At 39.7% G+C, this 14,625-nt stretch overlaps 1 protein-coding gene across 1 annotated transcript; it reads left to right on the plus strand.

Annotated features, from left to right (window-relative positions):
* Positions 1-7,507: 7,507 nt before the first annotated feature.
* LOC129262004 (uncharacterized) lies at positions 7,508-13,007 on the plus strand. The gene is made up of 3 exons (XM_064096726.1): positions 7,508-7,642; positions 8,880-9,971; positions 10,929-13,007. Exons 2-3 carry the CDS (start codon positions 8,999-9,001, stop codon positions 11,078-11,080), a joined length of 1,125 nt encoding a protein of 374 aa, XP_063952796.1. The 5' UTR covers positions 7,508-7,642; positions 8,880-8,998; the 3' UTR covers positions 11,081-13,007.
* The last annotated feature ends 1,618 nt before the right edge of the window (positions 13,008-14,625 follow it).

Genomic DNA, 14,625 nt, shown 5'->3' on the forward strand with positions numbered 1-14,625 from the left:
TGTGACATCTTCTTCAAGGAAAATATTATCCCCATATTTTTATCGTCGGGGACTGTTACTCCCCCCCCCCCCCCGTAAATTTACACTCTAGACGCCATACGGAGCCTTTAAATGCCATCGACTTGACGACATGGCGAGATACTTTATCTTGCCATATCGACTAAATAAACTTATTATGTCCGCATGGCGAGATATGTTATCCTGCCAAGTCGACTTAAACAAGTTATATGTCAACATGGCGATATATCGGGATTCTCGTCGGGACTTGTACACTTCATATCTCGCCATGTCGACATATCGACTTGACAAGATAAAATATATCGCCATGTCGAAATAATAAGCTTATTAATTACATAGGCGGCGGAAGCGGGGGGGACGGGGGGGGACCTGTCCCCCCTAAATTTGAGGTGGGGGGGGGGGACGGTCCCCCCTCAATTTTTAGTTGAGAACTTTTTTTTTTTTTTTGCTTGTCAATTTGTTTTCTACGTCTCCCCTAAATTCAGGTGGAACCCCCCTAAAGTTTTGGTTGATAACCTTTTTTTTTTTTTTTTTTATCTTGTCAAAAATTTTGGTGGTCCCTCCTAAAATTTTGCTTGATTTGCTTGTCAATCTTTTTACCTGTGTCCATCCCAAAATTTCAGGTGAACCCCCCCTAAATTTTTGGCCTTCCGCCGCCAATGATTAATTAGACATGGCAAGATAAAGTTTCACGCCATGTCGTCACGTTGATGGCATTTTCAAGGCTCCGTACTAGGGGTAATTGTTTGGAGGGTAAATTTCCGGGGGGTAACATTCCCCGGCGGTAAAAATATGGGGATAATATTTTCCTTGAAGTAGTTGTCAGGGGGTGATTGCCCTAATTGGGTTATTGTTATAGAACCCAGGCGCGGATCCAGGATTTCGTGGGGAGTGGGGGGGGCCCAAATTTGACCTGATTTTTGGCGCCCATGTGTACTTTTCGAAAAATGGCGCCCACTCCCTCCCGGCCAGGCTTACTTAAGTGCCTTAGATGGATTTTGAATTATCTTATAATCACATTAAAAAAAGACAATTAAAGACCACTTTTTTAATGTGTTCTTGAACAAAAATCCATGAATATATAATGTAATATCAATGGGAGCGCGAAGCGCGAGCGATTTTGGGGGGTTTCAATTTGGTGTAACTTCTCACCAGAGTAGGCCCTACTAGAATATTGTGTGAACGGGAGCTGTAGTTCCTTTAATAGTTGTTTTAGAATACCCTTCAATCATATTAATGATAACCTCTTGGGAATAATGCAATCTCGAAGCAATCGACTCATTCTCATCAGTGGCGTATTTATTCAGCATGGGTGCACGGGGGGGGGGGGGGGGGGCTTGTTGAACTTTTGTAGAGGGCACCAGGATAAAAAATGAAATGGGGGGGGGGTAGAAGTTAAAGAAAATCTGAGATTTTATTCTTAAAAACACATTGAGGTATCTCACAAGGCCTAAATAAATAATAAGAACGCGAAGCGCGATCTGATTTTTTTTTTCATGTATTTTATCCTGAAAGCTTAAGTCAGGGGCGGACCCAGCTTCCGCCAATAGGGAGGGGGGCGATTTTTTTCACCCATATTTTCCCCGATCGGCCGCTCAAAGTTTTTTCTTTTTTTTCTTTGAAGGGGTTGTCCCAGTGGCGTAATGAGCCAACAATTTTGAGGGGGCTCGATATGGCGTATCGCATAGAATTAATAAGAAGTTGCCAGTGAGCGAAGCAAGCAAGCAAATATGCTGACATTTTTATTACAAAAATACAAGGTTGTGATAGATTTTGACATAATATTTGGAAAATAATATTATATTTCATCCTCATCCCTTTCCTTTTCTCTCTTTTTTTTGGTCTTGATTCTTTTTTTTTTTTTTTGGGGGGGGGGGGAGCAAAACGCCCATGTCCTAACAGTCATTTCCTAGCTTTACTTTATAAACAACATAAATGTGTAATAATCTCATAAGCCCTTATATGCAAGCTAAAAAAAAATGAAATTTCATGTATTTTGTCCTGAAAATTGAACATTCTGGGCAATGTTTGTGAACCTGAACAGGACGCGTATGTAACTACATAATTACCACGAGCGCGAAGCGCGAGCAGAAATGTTAAATATGCGTTCTGGCCTGGTCGAAAAGGGACCTGTTAAGGACGTTTTGCAGTTAGCCATTAAGACGATACATATTTCAACGATTAAATAATGCGAGCGCGAAGCGCGAGCTGAACAATTTTGATATTCCAACCTAAAAAGATGAGATTTCAAACCCCCAACGGAACACTCAATTTATGTTTTGTCAATCATGAAAAAGGATGGGTAATTTTTGGTATCCTCCTACATTAATAATGCGAGCGCAAAGCGCGAGCAGAAAATTTTTGATATTCTGATCTGAAACTGGATAATTTTAGCACGTTTTGAATAAGATCAAGCTGCGTATCTCAAAAAATATGCGGGCGCGTGTTTTAGAGTTAGACAGAATCTGGGCATTCTGAATACATTTCATTTTTCATCATGAAAATCAATAATGCGAGCGCAGAGCGCGAGCTAAAAATAATATTTGAAATTCCGATATGAAAAGGGTCAATTAAAGCACTATTTACAGCACTGTTTATATAGAGAAATTGTGAAGTGGAAGTGGATAGCACTAGATAAATGATGCGAGCACGAAGCGCGAGCTGATATTTTATTATTATTTTAACCTAGGATCGAGACATTTTAGGCCTAAGGACATTTTGTCATCATATAAGAATGATGACTATCTTCTATTTATTTTCCTAAAACTTGTCGATATTTATTTCTGAAAAAGGGACAAATGAATTATTATGAATTCATACAAATTTTATTTCATATTAATCTAATAAGCCTAATGAGTGTGTGAAATTTGTTGACAGTGCATGAGGCCTGAAAACTGGATATTTTAAGTATTTTTGTAACCATGAATAGGATTCTTTGGTTGATATATTTTTAGCAAATAATGAGAGCGCAAATCGCGATCCGAAATTTTTAAATGGGGGAATTTAAGAAGTTTGGTATAGAATTAATATATAGGTATACATACCTCACCAATCAAAATGCGAGCGCACAGCGCTAGCTCATAGGCCTTCATTTTTTACGATCGAGACACATGAAAAGGGATATTTAGATAATCTTATATGAAATACAAAAAGACAATAGGTAGGCCTACTTGGCAAATAATGCGAGCGCACAAAATGTTGCAAATGTTGATTCACACCATAAAACGGACATTTCCAGAGCACAAAATAATGAAAGATCGATGTCCGAGCTGAATTATGTTTTGTATATTGACTTCAAAACTTGATATTTTAAACTACATATCAGCCTATTGAGCAAGATATGTATCTCATCGAACAGGCAATGCGAGCGCGATGCGCGAGCGAAACTTTAATATAGTGACATTAAATATTTTCAAAAATTATTTTCCAAGTCTTCTCCTGACCTTATCTTATTCACTCGTCTTACTCCTTTTATGTTTCGTCTTTTTTTCTCCTTTCTTTCCCCTTCTTTTTTCTTTCTTTCCCCGTTTTTCCCAATTTATTTGCTCCGTCAATAGGGGGAGGGGGCCCTCGGGCCCCCTGAATCCGCCTATGTTAGTAGTTGTTATGATGAACACGATGCATATCTATTAAGAAATGAATGCGAGCGCGAAGCGCTAGCTGAAAACTTTTATAATGATGAAACGAAAAGGACATTTTCAGTTGTCAGGTTAGAATACCAAATATTTTCAGCTTGTGCTTCTCTGTCGTGAGGTGAGGTCGGGATGCGTATATAACTAAACAATTAATTGATGCGAGCGCGAAGCGCGAGCTCAAATTTTTTATATACTGACTTAAGAAGGACTCTTTTAAGGTAGAATTCCTATTCTAATTGCTTGTCCTTTTTTTTTTCTGTTTCTTACCCTTTTTTGCGCCACCATGGGGGAGGGGGCAAAATCTTTGCCCCCTGGATCGGCCTATGTATGTTAACTTGAAAAACACTAACACTTATGTACGTGGGATCGATGCAGAGGATACACACCTCATTAATCAAATATTGCTAGCGCGTAGCGCGAGATGAATTTGATATTAACCCTTTTTTGTGACCCTAAACAGGATATCTACTTCGCTTAACAGACTTAAAACTCGAGAACATTGTTTTTGTTTATTATCGTAAAAACGGGATATTTTAATTTAGCCGCATTAATTTAAGCTTTTTGGGCAGGACATATATTTCACTATAAACAGGCAATACCAGCAATGTTGCGCCCCCGGTCGAAAATGAATTTGCATGAAGCCCCCTAAGTTCAAGGTCAATTTGGCACCCTCGGTTGAACATAAACTTGGCGCCCCCATGTGAAATATAAATTTTCCCTCCCCCCCCTCTGAAACATGTATTTGTCGCATTATGGTCAAAATTCAAATTAGCGCTCCCCTAGTTCGAACATCAATTTGGTGCCCCGCTTGATCGAACATCAATTCGGCGCTCCCCTAGTTCGAACATCAATTTGGCGCCCCCCTCCCAGTTCAAACATTAATTCGGCGCCCCATAGTTCGAACGTCATTTTGGCGCCGCCTAGTTCGAACATCAAATCGACGTCTGTGTCAAATCTCTCTCTTTCTATTCCCATCTCCTTTTCTTTTTTTTCTTTTTTCTCTTTTCCTCATTCCCCTTCCTTTCTCTTTCTTTCCCCCCTCTTCCTCCCCCTTTTTCTTCTTCTCTTCTTTTCCTTCCTCCTCTCTCTCTTTCTTTTTCTTATCTTCATTTTCCCCTTTTCTTCCTCTTTTTTCTTCTTGTCTTCCTTTCCCCCTTTTCTTATCTTTTTTCCCCATCTTTTCTTTCCCCCTTTTCTTCTCTTTTCTTCGCCTTTTCTTTCCCTCTTTTCCTCTCTCTTTTCTCCTTTTTCTTCTCTTCCTTTTCCCCCTTACTCTCTCTTTTTTCTTCTCTTCTTTTCCCCTCTTCCTCTCTCTCTCCCTTTTTTCTTATCTTTCTTCCCATCTTCCTCTCTCTTTGAATATTCTTCTCTTCCTTCCTCTTTTTTTATTCTTCTTTTTCCCCCTTTTCCTTTCTCCTTTCTTTTCTTCTCTTCTTTCCCCCTTTTCTTCTCCCTTTTTCTTTGTCTTTCCTTTCCCCCTTTTTTTTCTTCTCTTTCTTTCTCCCTCTTCCTCTCTCTTTTATTCTCTTCTTTTCCCATGTTCCTCTCTTTTTTATTCTCTCCCTTTTCCCCTCTCCCCCGCTCTTTTTTTTGAGCTGGGGATGGGGGGGGGGGGGTGAGGCAAGGCCCCCTCGGCCCCCCATGGATCCGCACTTGATAGAACCCCATGGTCTCGTATCATTTGACCTTTGGACCTCTCGATGACATTTGATATATCTGATTATAATTTTACACACACTGCGGACTATCGGACCCGCGGATTAACGGACCCGCGGACTATCGGACCTGCGGACTAACGGACCCGCGGACTATCGGACCCGCGGACTATCGGACCCGCGGACTATCGGACCTGCGGACTAACGGACCCGCGGACTATCGGACCCGCGGACTATCGGGATGTCCCCGTTCCTTTGATTCATTCCTTGGTCTAACATTTCTTGAAGTACAACATTTATCAGCACCGTTTATTTGTCAATTTTCTTTTCATTTATAATTTCTGAGGGGCAGAAATCAAATTAGATAAAAATAAAAAATTGATGAAACTGTAATGAAAAATTTTCTACAGAAAAAAATAAAATCTCACCTTCTTGTTCATATAGAGAGACAATGAAGAACCAATGAAAAAATCGAAGATACCAGTCCTCAAATGGGACAGCAGTTATTTAACAAGTAATATAGACCTTATTATTTCAAAATTCTTTAAAAATTGGTTCACGTACGGGCCATGATTTTCGTTCAAAAGAATAGTGCTGCACTATCTTTCCAATAGTTTCAACAGTTGCCAAAGCTTCTGACCAGTCTTCTAACGTGAGTTTGTTTTGAGATATGGTAGAAATATTTGATGAAACCAATCCTAACATATGTATTAAGGCCACCGCACACCTTACGACTGGTCTGCGACCCAATTTCAGAATAAAATGTAATAGAATTTGATGCTGATATTGGGACTTGGAATATCTTACTGTGTAATGTTCTAAATCATCGTACGAATACCTATGATAAAATTCGTGACTATGCTGTCATCCTTCTTAGAATAAAAGCGAATTTAATATCTAGTCGTAATGACGTCATAGCAGTCGTACGATTGGCTGCGATTTGAAACTAATTTGGACTTTACTCCAAAATAAGGACTTGCAATCTTTCAAAATTGTTATAATATTATTATTTCAATTAATTTTAACCTCAAATGAAATGATATGTTCCATTCACATCTTCAGAAAATGAGCAAAATGCGATTTGTTCCAAAATCGGGTCGCAGACCAGTCGTAAGGTGTGCGGTCGCCTTTAGATGTAATGGAGCACTGTAATGTCAATCTTTATTTTAAAACATACTTTCCGCGCTAAGTAGATCCTTACTGCGTCATTACAACGCACTGGTCAGATGGCGCTCCTGCTACTTTTATTTGGATATGTTGAGAGTCCACGTAGCGGAAAATGGGTCTCGGGAGATCATGCAAACAATGCTACAATTCTCGATACGCTCTCAGTACGCAGTGCTCACTGCGTCATGGCCATTTTTCGTTGACGTAGCGAGGACTGTATAGACGTTGCGTTGGTGTAAAGGGGCGTATATAAAGACGCTATGAAGTTACTGAAAACGGTAAACGACTCGTCAGCTTGGCATAGTGTGATAACTCTTGTGTTTACAATGGCGAAAGTTGCGGGTTCGAATCACGATTTAGGCAAACTTAATGTGATTTTTTAAAATATAAACTGAGGTAATACTTTGAACAAAATACAAGTCAAAGTTTTGTAGTCTCATTCAAAGACTCCAAAAACGTTTCATTGGTGATACGGGGGCGTCGGGGTTTAGTAGTTATGACTCTCATTTTCAATCTGAAGGACGTGTGTTCGATCCCAGCCATGGCGTGTTTTCCTTCAGCAAGAAATTTACCCACAGAATTCTGCACTTAACTTAGGTATAAGGTGAATGGGTTCCCGGTAGGAAGAAATTCTCGAATGCTTGAGCGCCTATACATGGGCAGCGCAGCTAAAGCCGGGATGATAATAACAGCGCTTTGTATCATCAGGCGCCTTATAAATCCAGCTATTATCATTGTCATTAATGATGTTATTACGGAAAGATGAAAAGTCCGAAAAGTTATAGAAACACAAGTAAATTTTCGCCCCCCCCCCGCCCGCATCGACTTCTTAGGGATCATGAAGCAATATCTCGGATAATTGTTATTGTTAAGTCTAATCTCCCGTATTTCCCGTATCATTGAAATGTTTATAATGGGTTTTATCATGGGGAGAACCGTCTTGATTTTCTTCGCCTCCCTCTAGCGATCCTGAAGACATGAAAAGCAATAGTAAAAGACAGCAATTACTCTCTGCTCTCTCCCCAGGTCCGATCAGCCTCTTTTTCGGTCGGAAGTTTGGTAATCGTCTGGTCCCAACGGTAAGCTGCTTTCTGTCGACAATCTCGCTCCTCGCAGGAACATTCAGCAAAACAGCCACTCTTTTTGGTTGCTCCCTATTTTTCACAAGTGAGTGAATGTAGTCGGTATATTTTTTGTTCTTAATGTTGTTCTTGTTATTGATAGTTGAACAAGTTCTAGGCTTACACAGTCATGCTTAATGATATATCTGTGCTACATTACACATACATTAATGGACTGATGGTACTGTACACACTAAGAAATCCCGATGCAAATGGGGTGTACGATACGTGCGTACACCCCTTAATACCATCGAGGTGCAAGTTAGCTCTTATGCGAGAGTTCGTGTCTGTTGTACACCCCTGTACTCTTTGCGTGCACCCCACCAGTCTCGCTGATAGACGTATGGTATAGATAAAGATTTGTGATCGAAGATTACCCGAAATAACATTACACTAACACCACTAGTGAAATGATTTGGTAAATATTTAATATTTATGTGATGATAATTGTTTCAAAAATACATTTAATTGATTACGTATACATTTGGAGAAACAGTAAATAGAGCTACTTGAATCACAACCATCAGAACAAGTAAAAAAAGAATCGACTCATGTCGCTGTAGAGACCTCATCCAGTCTCAGCGCTTCTCGCTGGCATAGCGGGAAGAATCTTGATTACAGATTACGAGGTGAGTTCGATGCCCAACTAAGGTAACTAAAAAATCGATACAGAGAGGGAATGGACCAGAAGTCTCGACAATTTTTTGGCATTTTAGGTGGGGTGTACGTGTGCACCGCTAGGGGTACTCGTATAGGGACAAGCCTGTGCACCCCTAGGGGTGTAAAATTGAATCCGAATTTCTTAGTGTGTAACAGGTAATAAAAAAGGATCATGACTCAGGAAGGGATGCCAGTTCCGAGCTGCAAGTTGACAACCAGTCGGTGAGTCTAGTCTCCAACGGATCCAATTCGTTCTTTGCTCTTTCTTTTCAAGCAGGTATTACGTCTTTGTAATATATTCATGTTGCTAGAGACTATTATGACTAATATGAGTCTTTTATATTGCGAAGATAACGCAGAGACCGGCTGAATACTAACATCATCGCAACTTAAGAGACCACTCACGTCTCGGGACTAACTTGTGAATTTGGATGTTGCATTGTATATTAGATTCTACGTCTATAAGAAAGTTCCTTCATGATTCGTCAAGGCCGGCACGCGTTATCAACAAAAGCAGCAACACGTGCTGTTGTTTAGATATCCTTTTTAAACCCATTTCAATTTTTTTCTTCATACGTAATCTATGTTAATGCATTATTTCGATGTACACTTTATTGTCCTAGGTCTTTGCCTTTCGCCATGGAGGCAGATATCAAGTGAAATCCTTCATCAGCACTTCGGAGAAGGGTTTGGACTAGCTACAACAATTACCCATCTGGGTGACCACCTCGGGAATTTTTTAATGCCGTTCCTGGCCTTGAAGTGTTTCGATGCCTATGGACTCAGGGGATGTTTATTGATCCTGACTGCTATAGTTTTTCACGGGGTACCTATGGCAGCCACATTGCGACCTCCACGATATTCAGAGGGTAGATTTGAAGAAGATAATGGTAATCGAGAGGACGATACTAAAGATGGCGTATTTGAGCCGCTTCAGCCACATTGTAGCAGTACTGCGGACAGTGCCAATCAGACTCGGAATGAGATATTCCCATCAGACTCCACTGATTTATCCACGAATATTTTGAAGCAACCGGTGAGGCATGGGTTTGATCAAGATGTTGTTAGTGACTGTGAAATTGATCCGCTTAAATCAGGTAGCTATGAGATGGACAGTGCCAACCAACCTGAGAGTGAAGGAATCACAGTAGATGCAGATTTTATGTCCCCTAGGTCGAATGAACCAAATGAAACGCGGAATCTCCTGCATTCAGCTTACAACTTAATATGTAATGTGGTACATGATATGTTCAGCTTCGCGAAGAAGGAATGTGTTTTTACATTTCTGTTGCTTCCCTGTCAAGTTTTGTTCGATATATCATACTGCTGCTGGGAAGTGTTTCTCTTCTCTTATGGAATATCCGAAGGATTGACTAAATATAAAGCCGCCTATCTTTTGGTTATGGGTTCCGTTGGGGGTATCATGGGACGACTTTTACTTATCGCAGTCCTCTACAAGCATCCATTACTGACCACGCACCTCCTGACATTCAATCTCGCAGTATCATCATTCGCACTCCTAGCCTATCCTATCAACTCGTCTCTGACATACTTGTTAAGTATTTCCTTCGTTGCCGGCTTTGGATTTTACGCTTCCTACTCTGCACTCTTCGGTACTTTCCCACTGAAAGTGCAAAAGGAGAATTTTCCTACGGCCATGGCGTGCTCTCTGATGCTGTGCGGAACTGCATATCTTATCTCAGGATTGCTCGCAGGTAAAGATGAATACTTGATCATTGGGCAGAGGAGAGGGCATTCAGTAATACAGTGGGGGGGGGTGTATTGAGGAGTGCGCATGCACCCAGGGGGAGTAATGTCTTGTACAAGATTAAACCGATTCTCAAGTTTTAAAATACAAGAAAACACTTGGATCACAGCAATTTATTGGGTGCTCAAAACCAGTGTCATGGCGGACATTTTTAAATTCATCCATATTTTCATATCTACGATATTCGTTACTTTTCCCTTGCTGGTGTAAGAAGGTTTATCATTATTTTTCATAATAAAGCCAATTAATTAAAGGGAAATAGTCCTATCGTATTAATGACCATGTACATAAAAATTGTCCGTCCTTGAAAGGAACAAATGCCAAACATTAATTTTCTCCACCCTCGTGGCAGCCAGATATATCACTATTTTTTAAACAATGGAATGATTACGAAACTCTAATAAAGTTTATAAACATGAAATTGATAATCAGATTTGTTCTCATGGAATTTGTTAAGAATGCTTGAAAAATATTACCGATGCAATTTAGAGGTTTCTTAAGCATTCTCATGTAAAAAGTATTTTACATATATTCACTAATTTGATGCAACTGTTTTGGTAATATGAATATACAAACTTACAAAAACAATTTTCCAGATGATCTTTTACCGTTCTTGCTTCATTTTCTTTATTATTATTATTAGTAGTAGTAGTAGTAGTAGTAGTGGCAGTAGTAGTAGTAGTACTATAGTAGTAGAAGTAGTATAGTAGTCGTAGTAGTAGTAGTAGTAGTAGTCGTATTAATCGTTATTATCATTATTGTTATTTGTTATTATTATTATTATTTTATCATTATCATTTCAAATCATCATCAAAGTTAATACCATCATTCACTGCTAATAGTGACAGGCTTTCGTGTATCGTTGGTAACGTAATGCTATTTACCTTTTCTCTTTTTATAACAGGTTTCCTGTACAATATGTTCGGTTCATACCGGGTTGTCTTTCGCATCTTAGGTATCAGTCTTGCCGGGATCTGCATGGTCATCTTGATTTACATCTTCGTTGATTCGGTACGAAGTAAGAAGAGAGCACGGTCAAGATTAGAGAGGGAGTAGAGGTCATTTATTACGCGATCAGAACATTATCATCATATGTTATTCATGCTCTTGACTGTTCGAAGAGGACTAAAGATATTTCAGCATAATCATGATAATACAGGTGCAATAGTTTCCGGGGTTGGTAGCGTCATAAAAAAAGGAGGATTGTGATGAAAAGGTCGTTGACGTCATTCACTTTCCATGCACATATTGCTTTCTGAACGAGTGTTATTGCCATATTGCTGCTTGAGACAATCGAGAAGTTCATTCGTTGTCATTTTTGTAATCATATTTCATTAATAAAAACATAAACAAAAAATTGAATGTGTGATGCCATCGACTTTAATTTGCACATCGACCAAGATTTGCATAGTCATTATTCTTTCTTTCAGCAGTCCTGAATTGATGAAATTTTCATTATAACTCTTAGTTTCTGCATTCATTCAATTCAGCTTGATGTTTGGGTGACTTAGGATATTTTGTAACGAGGGGGGGGATAATCACCCCTCAGAAATTATGAAGAGCGAAAGAAAGAAGTAAAATTATAATGATTAGTATTGGATCATCCTATGCAGCCATCAAGTAGTATGAAAATACGATATTTGACATAGATTTCCTTGTGTAGCCCACACTCTGGAATAGTCTTCATTTTGGAAGTCGGGGTTATAATAATTATTGATATTTCTATAGCGCCTTTTCCATAAGATACAAAACGCTTCGTGATGCAATCCTTGGTCGGTTCCCTGATATTTTGTTCCTGCGAAACCCAACTTCGAATCCAACTTTCCTCTCAGTTCATCGTCACCGTCACATGATTCTGAAGCATAGAACCCTGGAACAACCCGAATCCTCACCCATAGGCGGATCCAGGGGGCGAGGGCCCCCTCCCTAAAAAAAGGGGAAAAAAGGAGGAAAATGAGAGGAGAAAAAAAAAACGAGGAGGAAGACGAGTGAATAAAATAAGATGAGGGGAAGACTTGGGGGAAAAAATTGTCACTATATGAAATTTTCGCTCGCGCTATGCGAAGGCATTGATCAAATACATACAGCCGAAAAAGCTGTCAAAACGTCGAAGGATCAAATGTAAATCTCTACCAGAAGCCAAAATTGAAAGTGCTTATGACACCATCTGTGACCTCACAACGCCTAGTCCTCCGGATGAAGTGATTCTACACCTTGGAACAAATAATATACCTAGTGATAACAATGACGTGATTATTGCAAAATTATCATCCCTGTGTGATGAAATTATCACCCTCTGTGACGTCCCTAAGCTCCCATTCCCGACCTTTCGTTGGAAGAACGCGAACGCTTATTTACGACGTTAGTTGATTTTAGAAGAGACTTTTGGGCCCGTCGTCATGGTCTTAAAACTTTGTCCTGCAATGCAAATTGTGTGACATGAGATTTTTTTTTGTTTCGCATCTGGAACGGAAACATTCAATTTGCGTTTCGTGTGCAAAATTCTGGTTGCTACTATGGTAACAGCGATATATCCGATTTAGGACGACTTTCCAAATCCACATTTGGTTCCTCCCAGAGCTTGAGAGGCCGCCCGGGGGGCCCACTTTCATTGAAGGGTGGATACCAGGCGCAACAACGCGTAAAAAGGGAAAGAGTGGGTAAGTACGTTACGTATAGGCCTATGTAACGTTATAAAGGTGTCAAAAACGATGATTAAAATACTGAAAAAAGGGATATATTTCCAATACTTGTAGGGTTTCAGAAGACGAATAATTGTTAAAAGATGCATTTTCATAATCTGGAAAAGACTTGCTTCCCTCGTTTAGGGTACTTTTCGAAACCCCATGGTCGTGCCTGGTATCCACTCATCAATGGAAGTGGTCCCCCCGGAATTTGAATCTAACCCCCATTTCTGGGGAAAGTAAAACATAATACCCTTTACATCGTGTGCTAGAGGCGTATCGTTTGTGTAGAAAGAGTGAACAAAATAAACAAAAGAAACCCGCATGCAAACGTATTGCATAGTACCAGGGGCGGATCCAGCTTTCGCCAATAGGGGGGGCCGAAAAATATTTTCATCAAAATTTTTCTCGATTGGCAGCTATAATCTGATTTTTTTTTTTGGGGGGGGGGTTCAGGGGGTAGTCCTAACTAGAGACTGAAGTTTTAAGTATATGTTAGTTTTTATTGTTATAAACAAGATAAGGTATATCATGTGGTCTTAATATATAATGCGAGCGCGAAGCGCGAGCACAAATTCTTTGATATTTTATGTCCTTAGACCTGAAGATTCTGAGGAAATTTTATAATCATGAAAAAGATAAGTATCCAACTAAACAATGCGAGTGCGAAGCGCGAGCCGAAATTTTATCATAGTAACGTGAAAAGGGACTCAATTAGGACTGTTTTTAGTGATTAATGAAGAGGATACAAGTATCACCAATTAAATAATGAGAGTGCGAAGCGCGAGCTCAAAATTTTTGATATTCCGACCTGAAAACTGACAGTCTAAGCGCGTTTTTATTTAAATACAGAAAAAGCTGTGTGTCTCAAACAATTAAACGCGAGCGCGAAGCACAAGCTCAATTTTTTATATACTGACATGATAAAGGAGCATTTTGACAAATTTTGGTAAGAATTTCCAAAGAGGATAGGTAAATCACAAATCAAACAATGCGAGCGCGCAGCGCGAGCTGAAAATTTTGATATAAACAATTTGTTTGATGTGTGAGGTGCGAGCTAAAATATTGTGTGCAAATTGATTTCAGATCTGCATATATAAGTGTCATTTAATCCTCTTGAATGTGATTCATTGGCACATGCAATGCGAGCGCGAATCGCGAGCGAAATTTTTTATATAAAGTTCTTTTTCCAATTCTTCCCCTCACCCTTTTTTCTTTCCTTTCGGGGTCGGGCCGGCCGTTACGAGGTTGTAAATTACACATCCTGGGTATGATACCTCTTTCCTACTTTTCTTTAGTGTTTTTCCTATAGTAAACTTTTTCTGCAGGTTGTCAAAAAATAGGGGGGGGCCGGGGCCGGCTCGGCCCCCTCCTGGATCCGCGCCTGCATACGCTGTGTTCATATGCGAAATGGGTTCGGATAGAGAGGTGATCTGACCCATGGAATCAATTGCCAGAGATCCACCAATAATCCACAATAAATGCAATATTGATTCGATGGACTGTAATGATCTATATCTAAGCCTTAATTTAGTAAGTTTTTCCTCACTCAATATGTACTCGATTTGTTTGAAAAAACACTTTCTTATCCATGTCATATTCTATTTTAGGTCCTGCATTTCGAATATCTCCAGCCATCAGTCGTAATACATGCATGTATGGCGCGCGGGTGTCGCGGGAAAGAATTTTACACACGAAATGCAGATCTGTAGGGCCTGTAACCCCTCTGTAACACAAATCTTAGCATTGATTGTAGGGCAGTTTTCTACGTTTGATTCTTTTGACTATAATGTACAATCAATCTTAAAAATCAAGTGTATGATTAAGCGTCAACTTTTGTGTTATGGGACCCTAATATTAGCGTCCGTGATGATTGCGAAAAGTGGCAATTATCGACCATCATACATCGATATGGTG

The sequence above is a fragment of the Lytechinus pictus genome, chromosome 1 (genome assembly GCF_037042905.1).
Source record: "Lytechinus pictus isolate F3 Inbred chromosome 1, Lp3.0, whole genome shotgun sequence".
Classification (NCBI taxonomy): Eukaryota; Metazoa; Echinodermata; class Echinoidea; order Temnopleuroida; family Toxopneustidae; genus Lytechinus; species Lytechinus pictus.